At 33.3% G+C, this 26,118-nt stretch overlaps 1 protein-coding gene across 1 annotated transcript in view; it reads left to right on the top strand.

The window, feature by feature from the left end:
• Positions 1 to 5,327: 5,327 nt before the first annotated feature.
• LOC114331257 (titin) overlaps positions 5,328 to 26,118 on the top strand; it is a 534,780-nt gene continuing 513,989 nt past the window's right edge. The window contains exon 1 of the mRNA XM_050658285.1: positions 5,328 to 5,626. Coding sequence (XP_050514242.1) covers positions 5,590 to 5,626 — 37 coding nt within the window. The 5' untranslated portion in view covers positions 5,328 to 5,589. The remainder of the gene's footprint in view (positions 5,627 to 26,118) is intronic.

Genomic DNA, 26,118 nt, shown 5'->3' with positions numbered 1-26,118 from the left:
ATCTTCCAGGGTTAATTGAGGCTATGAGAGCCAGAGTGGCCTAACTGATTTTAACAGTACTTTACATAATCAAAGAAAATGATCAGAAGCTAACAATGTCCGATGGTTTTAATAGTTTTATGATGACCAAGAATCATTATTGGTCAACATACAATTACTAAAAAAACAATCGGACGTTGATAGCTTCTGATCATTTTCTTTGGTTATGTAAAATAATGTTAAAATCAGTTAGGCCACTCATGGCCTCAATTTATTGTGTCGAGTCTTGGACTTCAAATAAAATCGATCTAAATCTCCTTGAGACTTTCGAAATGTGGTGCTATAGAAGAATTTTAAAAGTTTCTTGGGAGGAGAAGATTCGAAACTCCAGAATACTAGAAGTAAGTAAGTAAGGTATGCTTTATTGTCAAAAAATTTTACCAATTTGTGGACAAAGCTTATACAAAATAAAAAAATACAATAAAAAACAAAAAATAATAAAAAACTACAAACAAAACAGAAACAGACACCAAGTAAATGGCGTGAGTTATACTACTTAATATAATTTTATAGTTATTAAGTACACATTAAAAAATTAAAAATTAAAAATTTTGCAAACAATATGTATACAACGTCAGAGCAAAAAGAAGGCGAACGAGGAAAAGGGAAAGGGAAAGTAAATCAAAAGTTCTATGCCGCTGCAAATATGTATAAAAGTACTCGAAAGTAATAATCCTGCAAGTCAATTTGCTGAATTCAAATCGTTTATAAAAAAGTCATTCACTGTATAAAAAGCTCTCTCCAGCAAATAAGCTCTCAAGGCCTTGCGAAAAGCGGGAAATGCTGCAATAGATTTGATGTTAGATGGCAGGTGATTGTACATTTTTCTCGAATTGTATAGTATAGAGCACTTAACCAGCTCAGACCGTGGGGTTGGCAGATAAAGATTATGCTCCACGTTTCTAAGGGGATAGTTTTGACTGGGTCTCTCTGGACCTTCTGATGCATGTTTGCGGATTAAACAAACGGATTCAAAAACAAACAAAGAAGGAAGAGTTAATATTTTAAATTTTTTAAAGAATTCTTGGCAATGAACTCTGCTATTGAGTCTCAGGGAGTAACGAAGAGCTCTCTTTTGTAGTTTAAAAATACGCTCAAACTGAGTCGCACAACACGTACCCCAGAATGGAAGGGCGTACCGAAGGTGAGACTCAAAAAGGGCATAATAAACGGTCCTAGATGTTGACAAATTCATTTCCGTAGCAAGTGATCTTAGCGCAAAACAAGCAGAACTTAATTTTCTGTGTAAGGCATCAATGTGCAAGTTCCATTTTAGAGACTTATCCACAATAAGCCCTAAGAACTTCACCGATTCAACTACCTCTAGACTATTGTTATTAAGTACTAAAGGTTGCATCATACTATTGTAAGGTAGGACTTTGGTTTTAGAAACGGTAAATAACAGGAGATTCGAATCGCACCACGATTTAATGGTGACTAGGTCTATAGCTATGGTATTGCGAAGATCCATAATATCCGTGTTACTCCAAGTAATACTAGTATCATCTGCAAAGAGACATATTTTACCTTTAATGTTCAGACTAGAGATGTCATTTATGTATATCAGAAACAATATAGGGCCTAGAACTGAACCCTGAGGAACCCCACATTCTAATGGCATGCAAGAAGACGTCTTCGTGTCAACCCTTACAAACTGACTTCTTTTATTAAGATATGATTTAAGCCATTTAAGAGCCTTTCCCCTAAATCCATAGTGCTGTAATTTGTCAGTCAAGATGTTATGGTTTACACAATCGAATGCTTTAGAGAAATCACAGAAAATTGTTGCTGTAGAGTGATGGTTGTTTAGACTGGAGTAAACATGATCGAAAAGGAAGAACATAGCATCATTCGTGCATTTGTCACTCAGGAATCCAAATTGATGTGGAGTAAGCAATTTGTATTTTAACAGAAAAGATAAGATTCTTTTTTTTACCAGACTTTCAATTATCTTCGACAACGTGGGCAGGAGTGCAATAGGGCGATAATTCGAAGCAAGATCTTTATCGCCTCCTTTGTGTATAGGAATAATTATCGCTGTCTTAAGGCAGCTTGGAAAAACCCCAGTTTCGAATGACCTGTTTATTATGGTAGTAAGATGGTTTAAAGTGCAATCAGGTAGAGCAGAAAACATTTTAAGAGTGAGGCCATCAGTCCCAGATGACGATTTATTTTTAATGTCATTTATTGTAGAGCGTAGTTCACCTAATACTATGGGTGTAAAAAAGAAACTATTTACATTCCTATGAGATAGATATGAAATCGGATCCTGAGAAGGAGGTATAGTATTTGTTAATTTTTTTGCCACATTTACAAAGTAATTGTTCAGGGTCTCAGGAGAAGTCGGGATTGTGGTGGGAGAAGAAGTCTTATCTCTCAGTTCATTTACGATAGACCACGTTTCCTTAGCAACATTACCTGATTTAGCCAGCCTCGCATTTTAATAAATTTCCTTGGCGGCCTTTATGGATTTATGGTAAATTTTCTTGTAAAGCCTAACGTAATCATGGAAGGATATGTTGTCCGAGAATTTTTTTAGGTACGATAATGAGCGCATGTTCTTTGCAGATATACGTAGACCTCTAGTTGACCAGGGTTTACGATGTTTAGTTTTGATGGGCCTAAGAGGAAAGGATTCGTATGCCAGACCAGACAATAACTTTATGAATCTAGAAAACTCGATGTCGACATCAGCAGAGCGGAATTCCCAGTCAGTTGTTTGACATAGGTGTTTAAATGTTAGAAAATTTTGTTCTCCAAAGACGCGGAACAATTTTCGTTGCGTGTTTTCACTACTATTTTTTGATTTTAACCAAAATGTAGTCAATACTGCTTCATGATCAGATAAACCTGAGTTGAAAACAGTACAGTCAGTAGAATTTGGAGCTAAAGACGATACGACATAGTCAATAATACTAGAGCTAGTTTTAGTTATTCTGGTTGGGGAATTTACATGCATACCTATACCAAAGGAATCAAAGATAGAATGAAGAGATTCTTGAGCAGCACACATACTGTAGTAGTCAATATTTAGATCGCCACATAGAATTAATTTACTTTTTGAAGGAATAGATTCTAGCAAGCTAAGTAGTTGTTGTAAGAAAATCTGCACATCCGCATCGGGAGTTCTATAAATACAAATAATATAGAGTTCAGAAGATTTCTGATGAATTATGGAGAATTCAAAAACTTTTTCAATTAATAAATTATCAAATTTGGTCACTGCTGAAAAGTCATTTTGTGTAGACATAATGAAAGTACCCCCATGAGATAATCTACTCCTGTTAAATCTGGATATAATAGTGTAATTTTTAATAAACACAGGTTCATCAACATCTAACCAATGTTCAGTTATGGCAACAATCTCAGGAAAATTTAGCTCTTCTAGTAATAGAAGTAATTCATCAGTTTTGTGTCTTAAGGACTGAATGTTAATAAGAAATAAACTTAGCTTGCTATCGTCCAAATTGTCAGAAGGCGCTTGATCTTCTGTACGCGTCAATTTATTTAAAAAAAATTTTTGCTAGATGGGTAATTACTCGAAAAATATTTATTCTGACATTCCCTAATTTTCTGGAGTCGGAGGCGTGTCTCAGTGGAAAAGAAGGTTCCAAAAGCCGAAAGATCTGCTTCAACTTCAGCAGTACTAATACCATAAGCCTCATGGAATCTGTGATACAGCTTACGCAGGGAATCCACGTCAGTAGGAAGTCCCTCTGAAGCCAGCATCAACTTAATGGTGGTGTTGGTGCGCCCATCGTAACACGTACTTGAGGGCTGATCATGGAGATAGGCAAGGAAGAGTCGAAGAGGATTCAAAATTCCAAGTTCCCTCAGTCTAGCTAACAAGTAACGACTATTTTCCACATCCGCAGTACGAGATAGCCGCACTATAGATGGAGTCATCGGGTCCATACATCCATAAGTCCATAAGTCCATCATCCTTTTTCATAGTTTTCTCCGTAAGCACAATATTTGAATTTTGTTTATTAAAGGACTTACTTGCAATAATGGCATCCCTATCTGAACCAATCTGAATGGATATGCCCTCCTTAGTAGGTGTTGATGGTGTCGTGTAAGGAGTACTGGATGCTGGAGCCGCTACTTTTATGGTCGTTGAAGCCGAATTCGCATGCGCTAGAGGATTATCATTAAGGTTGTCTACTACAGTACCAGGCGGCCACAAACTTGGATCTTTCAGCAACTTGATGAAACTTTGATTTTGCACACCGATCTTAAAGTCAGAGTCTGATCTATCCGTATCCCTCAGCAATGGGAAGCATCGAATAAAATCGGTGGTACCAAGTTTCTCCTCGACATAGTGTGCAATCTGTTTAGCAGTATAAGGAGGTGGAATTTTTGATACAACCACATAATGCCAGTTTTCTTTTACAGTATATTTGGTAGGTGGTACAGTATTTACCTTTGAAGGAGAAGACACTAAAGGCTCTTGGGTTTCTGCAGGATCAGTTTGAGTTGAAATGGACTTTTTTATGGTTTACGGTGGAGTTTTATTTGGTTTTTCATTGGTACCTAGCTTTTCAATTTTGTGTGCCATTTGGTTGATAGTCATTTTCAAGTCAGCCATTTCCTTCATTGAGAACGTCTCAGCAAGACTACTGATATTATAAAAAGCATCAAAAAGAGAAATCTGGAGTATTAAGGGTATGTAATGAGAGGTCCCAAATTATTATACGTTGCTACAAAATGTTATGCAACGGAAAATAGCAGGGAAACGCAGTCCAGGACGAAGAAGAACTCCATGGTTAAAGAACTTGTGAGATTGATATGGTGTTGATACAAGCATGCTATTTAAGGCAGCAGTGAATAAAAAGAGAGTTATAATGGTAGCCGTCGTTCTGAAAGTACGAAAAAATATTGTCATGCTATCATTTTCAACAAAGTGTTCTATCAAATTCGTGTGATCAATTACCAACTTTGTATGTAATCTGTTAGGTTGCGGAAATATAGAACGATAAAAGAATGAGTTGCATAATAAAAGTAAGTTATCAATAATACAATTTACATACTCTCAAGATTTCTATGGAAATCTTAATAGCACCATGTAAAAATATTAAGCAAAAAAACTTTTCATGTTTCTTTACGTGTATCGTTCTCACCTGCATCTTACATCAATCTAGATCTCATCAACTTTATTCAGCTCTTGACATGTAAACAATAAACCGTAAAACACTCCCTAATTAAGTACCACTTAGATGCAATTCAATGCTGACAGTCTCTCACGTTAAGAAGTGCGTACTTTCCAGAAGTGAAGGAAACGGTACCGCGTGCCGTCTATGTTCTTCGCTATTAGAGCACGCCAGTACCATGACAGTAGTTGAAAGAACCGCTGGTAAACAATCGTACTACCGGATGGCACCGTGGATTGGCAAGTGAATTGAAAACTTTCGTCTGTCGTGCGCTGAAAAAATGACAAGTTGTGTGAATTTATAATCTTATTTTTGTGTTTATAACGATATTGGGATTTTTTTTTGTGTTGTGTACTCCGATAATAATTGTGTAATTTCTCTAGTATTCGCCAGAGTCAATATGTGGAAATATATTTTGGCCTTAATGATTTTTACAGGTGAGTTATTTTATTATCAAATATTTATATATTTTTATGTACGTATACGATAGATAATATCAACATAAATTATCCCGACACCTATACAACTGAAACTAATATTATAAACTAAACACAACAATCTCCGATGTACCATACTATACCATACCATACAATACCATAAACACAATTTAAATCTATACTTACTTATTATTCTCTGCGTTGCCACTGGAACATAGGGCATATACTGTCACTCTCCATTTTTGCCGATATTGTGCTTTTCTTCTGATTTCTTTCCAGATTAAGCCGACGTTTTAGCTTCTTTATTAATTGTTTTCTTCCATGTATTTATCGGCCTCCCCTGTTTCCGTTTTCCTGGAATTTGGAATTCCCATGCTTATTTTGTTATGTATGTGTCCGGTTTCCGCAGAGTATGGCCCAATCATTTCCATGTTCTCTGTCTTATTTCTTTATGTATTGGTTCTTGTTTAGATTTTTCCATAAGTTTGAGTTTGTGATCCGGTTGGACCAAAATTTTTCTTAAGCATTTATTGACGAAGGATTGAATCTTTCCAGTGTTGTGTTTTGTTATTGTCCAAGTTTGTGATCCGTATAAAAGTATGTACTGCCTTTACATTACTATTCCATATAATATTTAACATATTATGTAGTATGCTGTCTGTGCTTTGCCAATTCGTGTTTGAATGTCCTCCTCTGCTCCTTTGGTCGTGTTCAGTATGCTTATTGATAATCTGCGCCTTCGGTGGTGTTTAGCATGCTTCCTAGATAACTGACTCTTTCCACTGATTTCAGCTCTTGGTTTTCTATTTGTATGTCTATTTACCTCGGTGTCTTAATCTTCATTAATTCAGTTTTATTCATATTTAACTCTATACCCACTGTTTTACCTTGTTTGGCTAATTTCTCACTTTTTTCAGCATGCTCTGTCTCTTTGCATAAAGTAGGCATACATCATCTGCCTATTCAAAATCTTCTAATTGGCCAAAGGTATCCCAGTTATACCGTTGCTGCTTTTTCTCATAAGCCAGTGCATGACAATAATAATCAGTGTCGGAGACAGTATACAACCCTGCTTTATACCGCTGTTAATGCCGATTGGTTTTGTTAAATTCCTGCCGTATAATCCTTTGCTGTGGTGTTTTCATAAAACAACTTCATCGTTCTTAAGAATTTGTCCGGTATACCCTAACTTTCTACTATTTCCCACAATTTCTTTGTCTAAGATATCGAACGCTTTCCTAAAGTCAATGAAGTTCAGATATAGTTTACTTTGCCATTCCACTGACTGCTCGATTATCATTCTGAGCGAGCAGATCTGGTCTATACATGAATTATTTGTTCGGAAGCCAGCTTGAACAATATGTCAATTATTGATTAAAAGATGACACATTCTCCCGGTATTTTGATTAGTAAACTAATAATACAAGTGAACAAATAAACAAACTAATAAAAACGAAACACATTCAAAAGGAAACATGGCATACAACTTTCGAACTCTATTTGCTAAAAGTGGCGATAACGAACCAACAAAACCTGAAGTGACGACAAACGAAGAAATAAACATTGAGGAGTAAGACATAAAGGAAGCATTAAGGAAATTAAAAAATAGAAAATCTCTAGGAGAGGACAGAATATCGAATGAAATCCTAAAGTACGTAGGACAAGATCTGACCAAACAACTATTAAAACTATGTAATTCAAAAAATAATAGAACAAAACAGAATATCACAAGAATGGAGATCAACTATCCTAATACCTCCCTTAAAAAGGGAGACAAATCGTATCCAGAGGAATTAATTTACTAAACACAATATTTAAATTAAAAACCGAAGTGATAACTAAAGGCCGGATTATATGTATGAAAATTATATATGTAAAGATTATATATGTAAAGATTTTTTTAAATATATGTAAGGATTCGTCGAAAATATGTATTAATTAAATTAAAGCAATAATTATATAATTGATATAACTATTCTACTAATGAGTTAAAAACAAACAACATTAATACCCAGCAACTTTATTTTTACATATTATACCATATATATATATATATATATATATATATATATATATATATATATATATATATATATATATATATATATATTGTTATATTTCTATTTGATATGAAAATTAAATTTTGATAATTATAGACAAAATTCAATTTAATATAAAATATTTTCAATTTTCTCAACCACGGGCATATAAATTTAGAACAACCTGTATACAACAAATTGTTATATTTAATTTTAAGAAGTGATTAAAACGATACTCGGAACAATGCGCTTAAAATAAAACTAAAGTGAAATCGAAAATAGGTCATTATCGTTGTTCGCGGAAGGTTCAATCATTAGCCGATGCTAAAGAAGACTTAGTGAAAGTAGATAATAGATCATTAAATGTTGTAATTAGTAGAAAGTAATTTTAGAATGGGAATTAACTATTTTCTTTGAAATCCATTAAGCATATTTAGAAAGTTTAAAAATTGGTTTTGAGGAATACTGCGAATGAGAGTTGGTGGTGGAATTTTGATTTGTGAATCTGGAAGGGATATTTAGAAAGGAGGGGAATGAATGACAAATAGAGATCAGAATGTTTTGAGCTGTCGAGAAGTGAAGTCGAGTAGTAGACGGTAGTGTACGGAGAGTGAGAAAGCCTGTGTAGTTCCGTGAGTGTGGAGTATCTATCGTAGAACGAGAGGTAGGCCAGGTTGAGAGTAAAAGAACCTCCTTGAGCCAAGAGTTCCCGGTAGCTGATTGCAGTTTCGAAAAAGGTAGAACACAGCATCACGACAGAAGCAGGAAACGAGAGCTATACGAGCTAGTTTCAGAGGAGAACATTACTGGAAGCCAGGACGAGGTTTGGATTGCAGCCAAGAATAGCAGGAAACGGGTCTTGTGTGAAGACATTCTCAGTGCACCAGAAAAAGGTCAGTCTCATTTGTTTGGACATGAATGTATGGGTTTTTTCGTAGTAAATACCACATTTAAAATTGAAGAAACATAATCAATAATATCAGAAAAGTTTCATCAAACTTAAATAGAATTGTTGCTAATAAATCATAATAGTTAAATGTTAATAAAAACTTTCAATTGGAAATCAAAAGAAAATAAGATTCCCATGTGTAAATGTTATGTTTAAGAAAAATAAGATATAGCAAATATTAAGCAGTGATTGCCATTTAAATAAAATAAACAATATTTTGATTACCATTGTAACCCATATGTGTTATTATTTTACTCTTTTCTTTCCTATCCCGATTAGGAACCATTAAGAAATACTTAGAAGCCACGTATGTAAGTAATTAATTTTATAAAAAGCCCTGAGATTGAAAACATATTGATATGTGATCTGGTAAATTAATTAGATTATTATTAATGCATTGATTAAATTAAATGACATATAAAAATATTATCTCATATCAATAATCAAGATCACAACAACTGGCGCCCAACGTGGGGCATTGTAAAGTATTTCTAGTGGCAAATTTGAAGGATAGAAAGAGTAAAGCCGGTATTTGAAAATTTATATGCCTGTGGTAAAAAGTGAGATACTTACATTTGATAACATAAAATTTTAGATCTCTTTAGGTACAAATTTTACATAACTGATTAAATATTTTATTTTTACGATATTACATTTGATATATTTATTGACAATTTATAATATTTGGGTGAGAAAAAGTCGTCTTGGTAACATACTAGTAAAATTTCATATTTGGCGGGGACAGTACTTCTTGAAAACAAATGTCTGTGACAAGAAGCCAAAGCAAAGACAACAAAAAACAAAAAGAACATTCAAATCAAGAGAATAATTCAGACCAAGAAGACATTTTAGACACGACAATCATGGCATCAGAACAGCAAGAATTATCAGGAATAGATAAAATATTACAACTGATGCAACTCCAGTCACAAAAACTGGATGACAATCAAAGAGAAACAAAACTAGCAATGGATGAAGCAAAAAGGACAATGGATAAAAATCAGGAGGAAACAAAACTAGCAATGGATAAAAATCAGGAGGAAACAAAACTAGCAATGGATGAAGCGAAAAGGACAATGGATAAAAATCAGGAAGAAACATCAAAGAAAATGGATAAAGTGGATCAAAAAATGGATGAAACACAGAAAAAAATGGATGACAATCAAAAGGAAACAAAACAAGCAATAGAAGAGAACAATAAGAAAATAGAGGAACGCATAGAAAAGTATGAAAAGGAAATAAAAGGATGTTTGACAACAATGAAAAACGAGATAGAACAGCAAGAAATGAAAATTAAAGATCACATGCAAGAACAAGAAATTAGAATGAAGGACCACATGAAAGAACAAGAAATGATAATTCAAAACAAAATGGAGGAGTTAACGAATGGCCAGAAAAAGGAACTAGAAAATTTGGAAAATAAGTTAGAAAATGCTATTCAAGTAGACAGAGAAGAAGTGGAAAAAAGAATCACAGAAATAGAAAAACAAGTCACCGAAAACCGGACGCAACAAAATGTCGGAGAAAGAAGAGAAATGGTTATACATAGCACAGATGACGTGAAGATAAGGTTTGGCGGGGATGTAAGAAGATTACACCCAGTGCCGTTCATAAATAGCCTGAAAAAGAAAATACAGCACATCGGAAATTTCGAAACAGCAAAAGAAACTATCAGAAACCATCTCAAATATGAAGCAAGCCTATGGTTCGATAGCAAAGAAGAAGAATTCGGCAATTGGCAACAATTTGAACAAAAATTTTTGAATTATTTCTGGGGAAAGGTCCAACAATTGGAAATTAACAAGGAATTGCAAAATGGGAGATACAATGATAGGATGGGTGTATCAGAAAGGACATATGCTTTGCAAATTTACAATAATGCAAAACATTTACAATATAATTACTCATCGGAACAATTAGTCGAACTGATTGCAAGACATTTCGAGGAAACGCTGGAAGACCATATCACATTGCAAAATTACAAAGACATAGATAGTTTATGCCAATTCCTACAAATAAGAGAATCACGTCTAAGAGAAAGAAAATCAAGAAGGTCGCGAGAAGATTACAGGCCCCGAGAAACACAAGATTACAGAGATAGAAATCAAAATAGGAGGGACTATACAAGACGAGATTTTAATCCCAGAAGGGAAAACGAAAATAGAGACAACGGAAGAGGAAATTATGAACAAAGAAATAGGCAATGGAATGAGGACAGAAATCGAGAATACCAGAATAGAAACACCACACGCTCAAATCAAGAAAACAGAAATAATGGTAGACAAAATGAACAGGGATATCGAGAAAACCGAAACAGATCCGACAGACCAAGAGAAAATAGAAGAGAAGTAAATAATACCCAGAAAGATGAATATGACGGAGAGAGACATTATGACGAAAATATAAACAACGATGAGCAACCGGCGTCTTTTCACGACGGCGCTCACTAAAAACCAAAAATCAAACAGGAATCTTTTGTCACCCCAAGGAGTTTATTAAATTGGCAGGAAACAACGAAAAGAAAAATGGAGTTAATTTAAAATTTGTGGATGGATTTATCAACGAGAAACCAATTAAAATTATGATAGACACTGGATCTGAAATAACATTGGTCAACAGAAAACTAATAGAAGAAGTTAACTTAACGAATTTAATTTATAAAATACCTAGGGTAAATTTAGTGGGCGCAAACAAACGGACATTGGCAACTATAAATGAAGGCATACGAGTAATGGTACGACTGGGCAAGAAAATGTATGCACTACAATGTGTAATAATGCCAAACATGTCACATGACATGATAGTAGGAGTGGACGAATTGGCAGAAAAACATGTAGTGATAGATTTTAAAAATAATACGATGAAGCTAACAGAAGAAAAAGAAAAAGAACAGGACAAGGAACATGAGAAACAAAATACGGACGAATCAGGTAAAGAACAAACAGTGGAAATGAATTTGGCAGCGAAGCAAGGACAAAGAAAAAAAAGGAGAAAAGGTCGGAAAAGGATAAAAGAAAATGAAACCTGTGGCTCCTCAAAAGAAGAGTTGAGCCCAGAAGAAGAAAGTTTGAGAGTATCAGAAACAAAGGAAACCTGGGATTCCTCAAAAGAAGAGACGAGCTCAGGAGAAGAAGAAATAAAGCTAAAAAATGAAAGTGAAAAGAATATGATTGAAACAGTAGTATTTGAAGAGGAGGTATATGCAAACGAGGATGCAGAATGCACGGTAAACATGTGTGAAGAATCTGAAAAAAAAGACAGAAAATTGATATGTGGAGAAGGGAAAGAAAAAGAATTGCGGTTGATGTTAAGAAACTACGAAAATTTGATCAATGAGGAAAACAGAGTGGCGAAAAAGTACGAACATTCATTTGAGGTGAAAAACTTGGGAAATTTTCGATCAAAGACTTACCCGATTCCATACAAGTATCGACAAGAGGTGAAAGAAGAAATAAATAAAATGTTGGAAGATCAAATCATCGAAAGATGTGATTCACCGTATGTTAACCCGATTGTGATAGTAAAGAAAAGCAATGGAGAATTGAGATTATGTTTAGATGCCAGGAATATCAACCAGCACACTGTATCACAATATGAATCACCTCTAAACATCGAGGCCATTTTTGGAAGAATCACCGGGTCACACATATTTTCGAAAATTGACTTAAAACACAGTTTTTGGTTGATACCGTTAGCTGAAAAGTGTAGAAACTACACCGCTTTTTCTATTGATGGTATTGTCTACCGGTTTAAGGTAGTGCCATTTGGATTGCAGAGTGCTTGTGCTGCACTCGTCCGAGCTCTACATACCATTTTGAATCGCCATGAAGATTTCATAGTTCATTATATCGATGATTTATTAATTTTTTCACAAGATACTCAGAGTCATCTGGAACACATAGAAATAATTCTGAAAGAATTGGACACAGCGGGATTGAAATTAAACATTGAAAAATGTCAATTTTTTCAAAAAGAAGTCATTTATTTGGGTTTTCAATTGGACACCAAAACAGTAAGATTAGCCGAAGACAGAGTCAAGCTCATAGATGAATACCCAAGACCAACGAATTTGAAAACATTGAGAGGTTTTCTTGGCACGATAAATTATTTTAAAAAGCTGATTCCCGATTTGAGCCAAAAGGAAATCCCTCTGATAAAGTTGCTTAAAAAAGGAATAAAATGGAATTGGAAAGAAGAACAGGAGGAAGCTTTCGAAACATTAAAACGAGAATTCGCAAAAGGAACGAAAATATACCACCCCATTTACAATTTACCTTTTATACTCCGAACTGATGCGTCCATACAAAAATTTGCAGGAGTTCTGTCTCAAATACAAAACGACCAAGAAGTGCCGATATGTTTCATATCGCGAGTGACTAAAACACATGAGAGAAAATATAGTGTTACAGAATTGGAGTTTGCCAGTGTACTATATTGCGTAAACAAATTGAGGTTTTACTTATTGGGAGCAAAATTCACAATCGAAACAGACCATGCAGCTTTAGTACATATCATGAAGAATAGATTAGTAAATAATAGAATACATAGAGGCATTCTATTATTACAGGAGTATGATTTTGAGTTCCGATATATAAAAGGAAAAGACAACATAATAGCCGACGCTCTAACACGGGATGAGGACACGGGAAAAAAGGAAACAATTACTCTACAGGTGGGACTAAATAGATTAATACAAGAAGAAGGGATATATTCGTTAAATGAGATAAGGACAAACCAAGAAGACCTAGAGGAAAGAGAGAAAAGAAGAGCGGAAGTAGAAAATGACATATATTTTAAGAGAATAGACGGAAAGGAACTATATTTAGTGACACAGACATTGGCCGAAAAGATAATAAAGAAATTACATGAGGACAATGGGCATATCGGTAGCAGAAAAGTTTGGCTCGTTTTTAGGGAAAATTACATCAGCCGACAGGATTACCGCATTGCAAAGGAAATTACCCAGAAGTGCGATGTATGTCAAAAATATAAGAGTCGGAATTTCAAAAACGAAAATGTTGCCAAAAATATTGAAGCCCGAAACAAACTAGACATTGTAGCAATAGATATGTTAAGCGATCTAATTATGACCACTAAAAGGAACAAACATATTCTGGTAATGGTGGATGTGTTTTCAAAATACGTAAAATTATATAGTTGCCGCACCACAAAGGGGGAGGAAATATTAAGAAAAATCGACAATTTTATAGCCATAGTAGGAACACCAAAAAAGATTCTACTGGACAATGCAACGTATTTCCGAAATGATCGTTTCAAGGGACAACTTCGAGAACGAGGAATAGAGACAAATTTTGTCAGCATCAGGCATCCACAGAGTAATCCTTCGGAACGATTCATACAGGAAGTGACGAAATTTCTTCGCATTGCAACAGATGGTCAACATCGCCACTGGGACAGGAAAATGGCGGAAATAGAAAGGTATCTAAATACAATTCCGAGCACAGTAACAAAGGAGACCCCAGAATACATCATGAAGGGTGTAATGCCGATAAGGCCATGGGAAGACCAAGAGCCAAAAGAATATCAACAGGTGATTGAAACCGTACAGAGAAGATTACGGCGAAGCAACGAAAAATATATCCAAAGACAGGAACAAAATAGAAAAAGAAGACCAGTGACTTTCCAAAAGGGTGAAAAAGTACTCGTGAGGGCATTACGAGTATCAAATCTTCCTGGTGGCATTTGCGCAAAGTTGATGCCTGTTTTCGAAGGCCCGTACATCGTGAATAATGAAAATGGGATAAATAGTTATGAGTTGAGGCACAGGAACTCGGAAAAGATCCGAGGAATTTATAATATTCACGATGTATACAAATATCACGAATAAAAGACAGAATTACATGAAGTAGATAGTAAGTTAGGATATAAGACGTAGATTAAAGTAAGGAAATATACAGGGAGTTGGTTTTGCCTCGAGAAAATTTATTTAAAAATGCAGATAAATTTTATCGAATACAAGGCGGGGATTTGTTATATTTCTATTTGATATGAAAATTAAATTTTGATAATTATAGACAAAATTCAATTTAATATAAAATATTTTCAATTTTCTCAACCACGGGCATATAAATTTAGAACAACCTGTATACAACAAATTGTTATATTTAATTTTAAGAAGTGATTAAAACGATACTCGGAACAATGCGCTTAAAATAAAACTAAAGTGAAATCGAAAATAGGTCATTATCGTTGTTCGCGGAAGGTTCAATCATTAGCCGATGCTAAAGAAGACTTAGTGAAAGTAGATAATAGATCATTAAATGTTGTAATTAGTAGAAAGTAATTTTAGAATGGGAATTAACTATTTTCTTTGAAATCCATTAAGCATATTTAGAAAGTTTAAAAATTGGTTTTGAGGAATACTGCGAATGAGAGTTGGTGGTGGAATTTTGATTTGTGAATCTGGAAGGGATATTTAGAAAGGAGGGGAATGAATGACAAATAGAGATCAGAATGTTTTGAGCTGTCGAGAAGTGAAGTCGAGTAGTAGACGGTAGTGTACGGAGAGTGAGAAAGCCTGTGTAGTTCCGTGAGTGTGGAGTATCTATCGTAGAACGAGAGGTAGGCCAGGTTGAGAGTAAAAGAACCTCCTTGAGCCAAGAGTTCCCGGTAGCTGATTGCAGTTTCGAAAAAGGTAGAACACAGCATCACGACAGAAGCAGGAAACGAGAGCTATACGAGCTAGTTTCAGAGGAGAACATTACTGGAAGCCAGGACGAGGTTTGGATTGCAGCCAAGAATAGCAGGAAACGGGTCTTGTGTGAAGACATTCTCAGTGCACCAGAAAAAGGTCAGTCTCATTTGTTTGGACATGAATGTATGGGTTTTTTCGTAGTAAATACCACATTTAAAATTGAAGAAACATAATCAATAATATCAGAAAAGTTTCATCAAACTTAAATAGAATTGTTGCTAATAAATCATAATAGTTAAATGTTAATAAAAACTTTCAATTGGAAATCAAAAGAAAATAAGATTCCCATGTGTAAATGTTATGTTTAAGAAAAATAAGATATAGCAAATATTAAGCAGTGATTGCCATTTAAATAAAATAAACAATATTTTGATTACCATTGTAACCCATATGTGTTATTATTTTACTCTTTTCTTTCCTATCCCGATTAGGAACCATTAAGAAATACTTAGAAGCCACGTATGTAAGTAATTAATTTTATAAAAAGCCCTGAGATTGAAAACATATTGATATGTGATCTGGTAAATTAATTAGATTATTATTAATGCATTGATTAAATTAAATGACATATAAAAATATTATCTCATATCAATAATCAAGATCACAACAATATATATATATATATATATATATATTAAAAATTGATATTATAAAAGGAATTTACAACTAAATATTTTTCAAAATTTTCTAGGGTAAAGGTTTGTCTTTTATCAGAAACCATATGTTTCTATAAAGAGACGGTAATAGGGCATATTTTAATTTTGGCCACAGGTTTCCATCAATACACGTTTCTATATCAAAGTTGCCTCTAAAAATGGATGACACATTCTGGATAATTTTGAAACCTTCATTATTTTCTAAAACCTGCTTAAGCTTCCCCAAAACTTTTGTACCAATGTCGCCTTTTACTTTTTGGCATTCCTTCTGAAAATTTTCAATTAGTTCCACAGAATCAACTAGAAGTTGCGACTTCTTTTCTAGTAACGTAATTGTTTCCGGGATAAAACTATAATTCGTTTTAATAAATATCATACTTTTATGTACCTCCTCATTATCTAAAACTGCTTTTGATGATATGACAGCTTGTGAAGAGTCATGTCGTTTATTACGTCCTTAATTCTATCATAATTTTCAGCGTAAAAAATAGCTGCACTTAGCCAAGTCCCCCATCGAGTTAATACAGGTTGAGGAGGTAGCCGTACGTCACGAAGCCTCTCTTTATATATTTGAACTCGCAAAGGAGCCCTTTACATTGCTAATTAATTCGTTCACAAGAGGAAATTTAGTTCTGATAATCTCTGTAACTCTGTTAACTCCATGAACTAAACAAGTAATATGAAAAAGATTCTGATAAAATATTTTTAAATTCTGCCCCACCTTAACCATATATGGGGCAGCATCCGATAAGAAAATCACAAATTTATTTAATGGAATGGCATCTGGCAAAAAGAAGTTTGTCAAAGTGTCTTGAATGAATCGTGTAACGGTCAAATTGTTGGCTTTTTCAAGTTTTTTTGAAGATATTAAATATGAGTTTCCTGGACCATGTTCCTCTAATGCACCAATTAGCAAATGAACCATATATCTTCCACAGGCGTCTGTAGTTTCGTCCACAATAACATAAATTAATTATCACGTGTCACGTATGACTTTCCGTATTTGGATCATTGTTGATTTATATAGAGTCGACACTTGATTTCCTCAACGTGGATTCATCCGGGATATTAAACTTGCACTATTTTTCCAAAAATGATCTTAGATTAACGTTATCCAATTTTTTATAATGGAATGTTAGAAGCAACCATTGCCTTGCACAGATCTTCATTAAATGGTGTTTTATCGTTGCTTAATGAACCCGAATTAAAACACTTTTTCAATGATTGTTGACTTTTTCCCCATTTCTAATCCTTTCTGTATTTGCAGTGTGTTTGGCTGTTTTGACATGCTGATGAACGTGAAATTTTGTATCGACGTTAATCTGAAGCAAGGAGAAATTGAATAAATATTTAGAGTGTTGTATGTTTAATAAATACGCGAATTAAAAATAAACGAAATGCAAACTTTTGTTTCATTAAAAGTTACTTACAATTTTTGAAGTTATACTTCTTTAGGCGCGATTGAGATTGAGGGTGAATTTATATTGATCTGCGCGCATGCGCACACCGACAGTTTGGTATTATTCTTTATACGGGCTCTGATTGTGTGTTGAAATGATCTGCCAATAATTGTTCAATATGGAGGTTATCCGTAAACAAAAATGTTATATAATATATTAGTTTTTATTGTTGTGAGGACAGAAATAAAATCAAATTTATAATTATAGTGACTTTTTAAATAGTTTTGAAAAGCCACAGGTACGTAATTCTAAATGTTTCAGTTGTATTCCAATAAAAAATTATCTTCATACCTATTTGGAAAATGTAAAAAAATAATGTACTTACATAGTGCTTGCTGTGCTATACCCCTAGTAGGCAATGCTTTAATTTACATAATCTGATTACGAACAAACTTTCTACAAATTTTCATCTAATGTATCGTTTTCTTACTCTATATATTGTTGTATTTTAATTCGACAAAAATCAAACTAATAAAAATTCATATAAACAAAATGTCAAAAAGTTGTTCAGTTTGTGTATATTCCCACATGACGTATACGCGAAGGTGGTGCAGTTTGAAATCGCTTCGACTCTCGTACGGCGGGATACACGGGAAGTAGGTTCAAGCCCAATGCAAATTATATCATTTTTTTATTTTTTTTTATAGATTTTATGATTGTAAGTATAGTATTATATAATTTTTTTTCAGAAAATACGTATTTAATTAAAATTGTTGGCAACAATTTTTGTTCAGAAATCATTTGTGGCATTTTTCAATGTGTTTGTGTGTGTTTTATTCTTTTATTTTTTTTTTATTTTTGGTATTGTTTTAATAAAAATTTTTGGAAAGTAGTAGAGAAACTGTTTAAAGTATATTGATTTCGTTGAAATTATATAATAGAAGTATAACTTCTTACGTGAGTACAAAGTACACACATTCTTTTTAACATGCCGTGCAGAACACATTTTCACCTTCCATTTGAAGTTTTGCGTACGGTTTAATCCACAGCATATTCAGCATATTAAATTTCACTTTCGACATTTTCTTAACAATTTATTAAACAGTTTACACCGAACTAAAAGCAGCGCTGAACTGAAGTCCAAGAAAGCTATACTGATTCGTTCCTGGAGCTGTAAGTCCATTCAAATTATAAATGAAAAATAAATAATAGTTCATTTTATGACTATTTCTGGTTAATTCCAGGCCCCACATCCAAGTCGGTCAAGTCAATTTGCGGAGATTAAGAATTGTTAAGATCTCAGGTAAATAGTAATACCTGGAAACATTGATTAAAAACTTCCCAGCTAATGCTAGAAATAAACGGACAGGCCCTGCATAATTACATCTTAATGGTTTTCGGGATTTCCATTGCAGAGTAAAGTGAAGAAAATATGTAAATATAATATGTACTTACCACTTAAATATGCACTTTTTTTAAAAAATCTATAAATATGTAATATATGTAAAAATATGTAACTTACATATAATCCGCGGCCTAGTGATAACAAACAAAATGAACGAAATTATTAAAACATTAGCAGAAGAACAACAAGGTTTAACGTCGAGAAGATCATGCACCCACTCTACATTTCTAATGAGGCAAGTTCAAGAGAAATCATTAGAATATAACAAACCGTCACATTTGTGTTTAGTGGGCCTTAAAAAAACTTTTAAATGGCTAATTTAAAGGACGTTATCCATCTATTGTACGCAAGGGAGGTACCTATAGGAATATCTAAAATAATCAAAAATATCCACCAGAATAACAAAATAAATGTAAAAATAGAAGAAGACCTAATTAGCCCAATTGAAACTGACATTGAGATCCCCGAGTCCTCTGTTTTTCAACCTGATTATGGATGAAATAATAATACCCCCCCAAAAAACAAAATACATGGTTATATTAGCAAATCTAAGATGTAAATTAGAGTGGAGGATCTTTTTTTTTGTTTTTATGGCCTTGGCATAGCCAATTGACCAGACTATTTTGGAATTTGTATTCACAGATCTACAATCAGAGTTCGAGTTAGTAGTAAATTATATTAAAAAGTTTGACTTGTTTTGACTATTACTGTTTTTTTATTTTTTTTTTCTTTTTCATTTTTTGTTTTTAGTCGTTTTTTTTAATTTCATTATATTACTTTTTTTTGATATGGTATATAATGTGTATATAAATCTTAAATTTATTTTATTTTGTTTTTTTATGTTAATTTTTTTTATTCATTTTTTTTTCTTTTTTTTTTTTGTTTCTTTTTTGTTTCTTTTTTTTTCGTATTATAAGATTCGTTACATTATTGGTGTGTTTGCAGATTGCTTACAAGTTTCATCTTAATTCTATGGTTAGTACATTATATTGTTTAAAGTTTATATTTACATTTTTTAATTAACCGATAAATACAATTAAATATTTCTACGTTTCCAGAGAAAATTAGTTCATTTAAGTGAAATGGGAAACATACATTTAGTTTTCGTAAGCCTTCATAAAAATATGCAATATTTCCCTGTTGGTTTTCACATTCTAATAAGATATGTGTTAAATCTCCATATTTACCACAAGTACAGTTTGGAGTGTCTGATAGATTAATTTTGTGCATTCTTGCAGGTGTTAGAACATGATTTGACCTTAGCCTATTAATAATTTTAATAAAATTTCGGTTGGACTTAAGAAAACCACCTTTTTTGAAGAAGTGTGGGTTGCCAATGTTTAAAGGATGACTTTCTTCCTGATTCCGTATAATTGGCTTGCCATTTTAATTTGAGCCAATGTTTACTACATTTATCTATATCTGATACCGGTAGAATGTTGATGTCTATGTTTTCTCCACTTGATAATGCTTCTTTTGCCAAGGCATCTTCTATTATATTTCCCTTTATCCCTGAATTGCCTTTGATCCAAGCGATAATAACTTCCCCTCCGAGTTTTGAAGGATCCGAGCTGGAGGATCAGATTATAGAATAAGTGATGGAGTTGAAATATCTCTCCATCATATTACCAAGCTACATAAAGCTTGAAACAGAAGTGGAAACTCAAGTAAATAGAGCAAACTGAGACGGAGGTTGCTTGAATTAAACAATATGAAGAAATACAAATATCGGAAAAGAAATGAAGGCACAATTTACAAAGCAGTCATCAGACCAATAATGACATACGTGGCTAGAAACACGACCTGATATAGAGAGTACAAAAATAATGATCGAAACAGCAGAAACGAAAATACCCTTACCCGAAAACTCGATGGTAAGACGTTATGGGACAAAGCTAGAACTATAGATATACGATGGGGGTGCAAGGTGGAGAACATTAATAACTGTCTACGCAACAGAAGAGTAGAATGGAATGACCACATAATAGACCGGGAGATATTATACAGAAGTTCAGCCACGATTTTGCCAAGTCCTACCCTTTGCAATAGTGGAAGGGCAGACGAGGTACTTACAATTTGTGGAAATATCCACCAATTTCCTCTGACATTTTCCTGTAAAAATTAGATTTTCCCAAAAAATAAAAATAGGGTTTTGCGATGAATTTCTGAGTCCTGCCATATCCGTAAAATGACAGAATACTATGGATTTTATGAAGAAAACTTTTTGGGCAGGAGGGTTGCAAACGGGCTAACGCAGTATATAATATGTATACAAACATGTAAGGAAAATAATGAAATTTTCATGATTTTCTGGGTCCTGCCAGCTAAATAAATTAAACATATTTATTTCGAAATGATCAAAAAAATGTTGGCTTGATGTCTCCTACTGTTTAAGTAAGTATACTTATCCCTTGAAAAATTATGCGCAAAATTTTTACCGTGATTCCATGATTTTCTGAGTCCTGCCTTTAAAAAGTTATAATACTCAAATGCAATAAATACTTTTTCGGTACTCGGCAGGAAGGTTAAATGGTTTTTCTAAGACGGCAGGAGTCCTAGATTTGTGAGAAAATTCGTGAAAAATTCCACGATGTTCTGAGTCATGCCATTTTGCATATGTTTCAAGAATCTTAATATAAGTCTATTTACAAAGAGGCAGGATGGTTTTATAGTTATTTCGTATACAGGGTGGGGCATTAGTGTGACAAAGTCCAATTACTCGTTTGTTGTAAGAGATACGAAAAAAAGTTATTTAGGTAAAACGTGGGCAAAGAGAGGATCATAATTTTAAAATATTTTTTAATATACAGGGCTACCCGTATTTACAGGGTGACACAAACTTATGTTTTTTTTTAAGTGGAACACCCTGTATATAATTTTAAGATTCCTAAGATAATTTTAAGACAAATTAACACAATTCACATAATCCAAAAATGTTTCCTAAGGGAGCTAGAGCCCTTTGAAGATGATGCCTTGTAAATAGATTTTTTTTATTTCCAGAACGCTTCCATTTCGATAGACAAAAACTGGTCCGCCTTTTTATCTTCCAGAGATAAATCGATTCCATCAATTGCGAATCTCTAGTACCGGTCATAGGAGTCCATTTTGGATAGGGCAACGGTTATTTTATCGCATAACTTTTTTGTCTTTAACTTTTAAGCATTTTTGACACTATATTATTAAATTGTGAGGTATTCTATTACTAAACGGTACTCTTGCTTTAAGTCGGTAGGATGCACCGTTTTCTAGAAAAATCAATTTCAAAATTTTTCGTATTTTGATTTTAAGAAAAATTTGAAAAAATAAAAAAAAACGGTGTATTTACCGACTTAAAGCAAGAGTAATTTTAAGTACTAGAATACCTCATAATTTAATAAAAAAAAACTTATACAGAAGTAAAATCTTCAAGTTTTATACGGGTATAAAATGGTTTATTAAAAAAAAGTTTTTTAATAAACCATTTTATACCAGTATACAACTTAAAGTTTTTACTTATGTATGAGTTTTTTTTAAACTATGGTATACAGCCAACTATTGGAATTTTTCCATTGATTTCATAATTGAATACTCTACTGTCTAAAATGCTTAACAATTAAAGCAAGTTATGAGATTTCGTTGATCTACCCAAGACGGACGCCTATGACCGATACTAGAAATTGACAATTGATAAAATATTCATCTCTGGAAGAGAAATAAACGTACCAGTTTTCGTTTTGCTAAATAGTTTTTTTTTTCAAATTCAAAAACCGAAAAATTTTTCAATTCGATTTTTCTAGAACACGGCGTATCATACCGACTTAAAGCAAGAGTATCTTTTAGTACAAGAATACCCCATAGTTTAATAATCCAGTGTCAAAAATGCTTAAAAGTTAAACACAGAAAAGTTATGCGATAAAATATCCGTTTCCCCACCCTAAACGGACGCCTATAACCGGTACCAAAAATTGACAAATAATGGATTCGATTTATCTCTGGAAGATAAATAGGTGTACCAGTTTTCGTTTTTCTTAATAGAAGTGTTCTGGAGCTATTTAAAAAAACTAATTAAAATACGCCATTTTTAAAGAGCTCTAGCTTCCTTGGGAAGCATTTTCGGACGAAGTGAATTGAGTTAAATTTTCTTTAAATTATCTGAGGAATCTCCGGGCTTTGATTGTTAGAAGAGTTTCTGGACACCCTGTATAATAGGTACAATCCCTACTATAATCAATTAATTGTAAAATTATTGATTTTCTTCCTATTACTTTTATTACGTTTACTTAGATACAAATATGATCTAATCGCTTAAAATAAATAGGTTACAGTTTGGTATTAGATTTGAAAGGTGTGTAAAAATCTGAGACATTACTCAGGAAAATAATATTTAATACCGTACGATTCTTTTAACGATGTAAAAATTAATTTTTATGTATTAAATATCTTTGAGGTTATCCTGCCACGTTATAAACGGTTTAACATTAGTGTTTTTTAAGCATACCTGACATGGCATGACTCAGAAAATTGTGGTGATATGAATATGTTTGTATAACAACCTGCAATAATTTTACTGACTAAAAATTTTATTTTTATATACGAAATATCTACACAACCATCCTGCCTCTTTGTAAATAGCTTTATATTAACACTCTTGAGATATGTCTAAAATGGCATGACTCAAAAAATCGTGTAATTCTGTAAAATCTGTTTAATTTCTGTTGAGTAGTCCCATTGGCTATTTAAATTCGTACCCAGATATGTATATTGCTCAACTCTTTCGATATTTTGTTGGTTGACTGTAAGTTGAGCGTTTAATATTGGTTTTAACGATACTCCACTTTCTCCAAAATATATTTAAAAGTCTCTTGAGCCATTCTCATATACTGGAAGAATCGTTCATTATCTTTTAATTTTTGAAATAGATGATGATATTCTCCATAAATTAATCTTTCTCGATTAATAGGATGTACATGTACACCAACTCTCTTTCTTTTCAGTTTAGTCAAAACAGAATCCAAAGCAATTATATCGTCATCGGAAGACATTTTGCTACAAGTAGTAGACGCAATTGCCAAATATGAACGATCTCTCTCGCTTTTACCCGTCTTCACTCTGTTACCATACACGCGCGCGAAAACCGCGCGGTTTGCCCGTAAGCAGGAACCCGCTTCCACTATGTGTGCCGCCTTAAAGTACGCGTACTTGCTGTAATACACGCGCGAAAAAGGTCGTCGAGCCATAAGTTCGCGTACTTTCTCGCGTGTGTATCACCCCTTTAATCCATTTTCTTCTGAATACGTGGAACAATTTGTCATTGAAGTATCCATTACTCTCAATACGGAGATCGTTTCCGTCCAAAATGAGGTACTGAAAATAATTCCTGATATACAATTTAAGTTTAAAGCGACCGATACATTTTGATCTTTCATATCGTCTGACAAATATCCATCTTTGAGGTAAGTATCTCTGCAGTTCACAGCATTCTTTGCATCAACGTACTTGTATGAGTCTCCATTTTCCCAAATGTAGGTAGTGAAATTAAAGTATCGTAATCTGCTAACTGACGAACATCTCTCATCAATCTTGCGTTTGGCCCTCGGTAATATTACGTACTATCATATGAAAAACTTGTGGACGATATTATGTGCCATGCATCGACATTCAAATAAAATTATGATGAAAAACATGACTTTAAAATTACAACTCTCTGAAGTTACAACTTTTTATCAAATAGAAATGTGCAATGAAGTTTTTTCTTTTCAAAATTGTTTTTTTTTACTAGCAGTCGATCGCTGGACGCTTGTAGTTTATGCGGTAGATCCCACGCAGTATAAGTCTGAGCACCACTGCTCTAGCTGAGCTGATTCCAAAAATGTATCACATGTTGATTCAAATTGGTACAGGGTGGACAAAAATACAATAGTTCTGTGTGTGCTCATAAAGTAACGCGTTAGTTAAATTAACAATATCAAAAATACTTATTGTCTAGCGGACAGAATATGAAAGAAATTATTTCTTATCAATTTAAAAAAAAACATAGTAGGCGGGTGGATTGGTAGACGTGGACCTATTGAATGGATAGCGAGGTCACCAGATTTCAATTCTTTGGATTATTTTATGTGGGGCCATCTGAAGAATGTTGTGTATCAAATGAAACCAGCAAATATTCAAGAATTAAAACAGAGAATTCGGACAGCAATAAACAATATTTCTCAAGACACAGTAAAAAAGGTTCAACAAGAATTTGTACAACGTTTGGGTTACTGTCAAATACAGCAAGGGCTGCAGTTCGAACATTTATAAAGTCATGTATTTCATCATATTCTGTCTGCTAGGCAATAAGTATTTTTGATAATATTGTTAATTTAACTAACGCGCTACCTTATGAACACACACAAAACTATTGTATTTTTGTCCACCCTGTACCAATTTGAATCAACATGTGATACATTTTTGGAATCAGCTCATCTAGAGTAATCCGAAAATTGAGACAAAATGGGGGTGTTCTATTTAAAAAAAATGACGGTGACGTCATTACTCGAAAGTAATTCACCCTGTATATTAGAATATTATTTTAAAATACGGTAAATTAAAATCGTAAATCGACGTGTTTCAGTATTATTTCTTAAAATGCTCTGTTTAGCTAAAAAATAATTTGTTCCATACTTTAAGGACTACGGACACAGTGTATGTATATCAAAACAATATCTAATATGGATTTTTTAAAATATTTTAAGGTTAGACATATTCAAAATAATATATTTGATATTTAATTAAATTAGATTAGATTAAATTCAACTAAATGTATCTCCTTATAAATCACTTGCATCTATTGCTGAGTAGTTTTTATTACAAAACGAGGTAAATTAATAAGTGTAGACACCCTTTATTAAAGTAAGTTTTAATAAGAGCGCCAACAAGAATAACATCTAGCTTTTCGAATACACGGAAGTAATAACTTTTCGAGAGCAGAAATTTTAATTATTTCAGAGTCTTTGATCTTTTTCAAATAGTAATTTATTTAAAACGGACAGATTTTAATTTATGTTATTTCTCTTTTTCGTGATACTTAGCAAAAATATTACATTCGTTAAAATTAAAATGTTTTAGATCTTTTTCTAACTTGGAGGTGAGGACAATGTAAAGGTTTATATAATTTATATAGCGAAATTTAAAATTTATTTTTAATTATTAATGTAATACAGTGTAGGTGGGTGCGCTTTTCCGGTAAAGGTCGATTTTATACCCGAAGCTGAAAAGGTTTACCAAAAATTTTCTGCTTTAACCTATTTATTTATAAGAATAGAGAACTTGAATAAGGGCTTACGCTAACAGTTCTTGCGACATGCCGT

Source organism: Diabrotica virgifera, chromosome 8, assembly GCF_917563875.1.
Source record: "Diabrotica virgifera virgifera chromosome 8, PGI_DIABVI_V3a".
Lineage (NCBI taxonomy): Eukaryota > Metazoa > Arthropoda > Insecta > Coleoptera > Chrysomelidae > Diabrotica > Diabrotica virgifera.
Note: the sequence above shows the minus strand (reverse complement) of the source record. Positions and strands in the feature narration are given on the sequence as shown.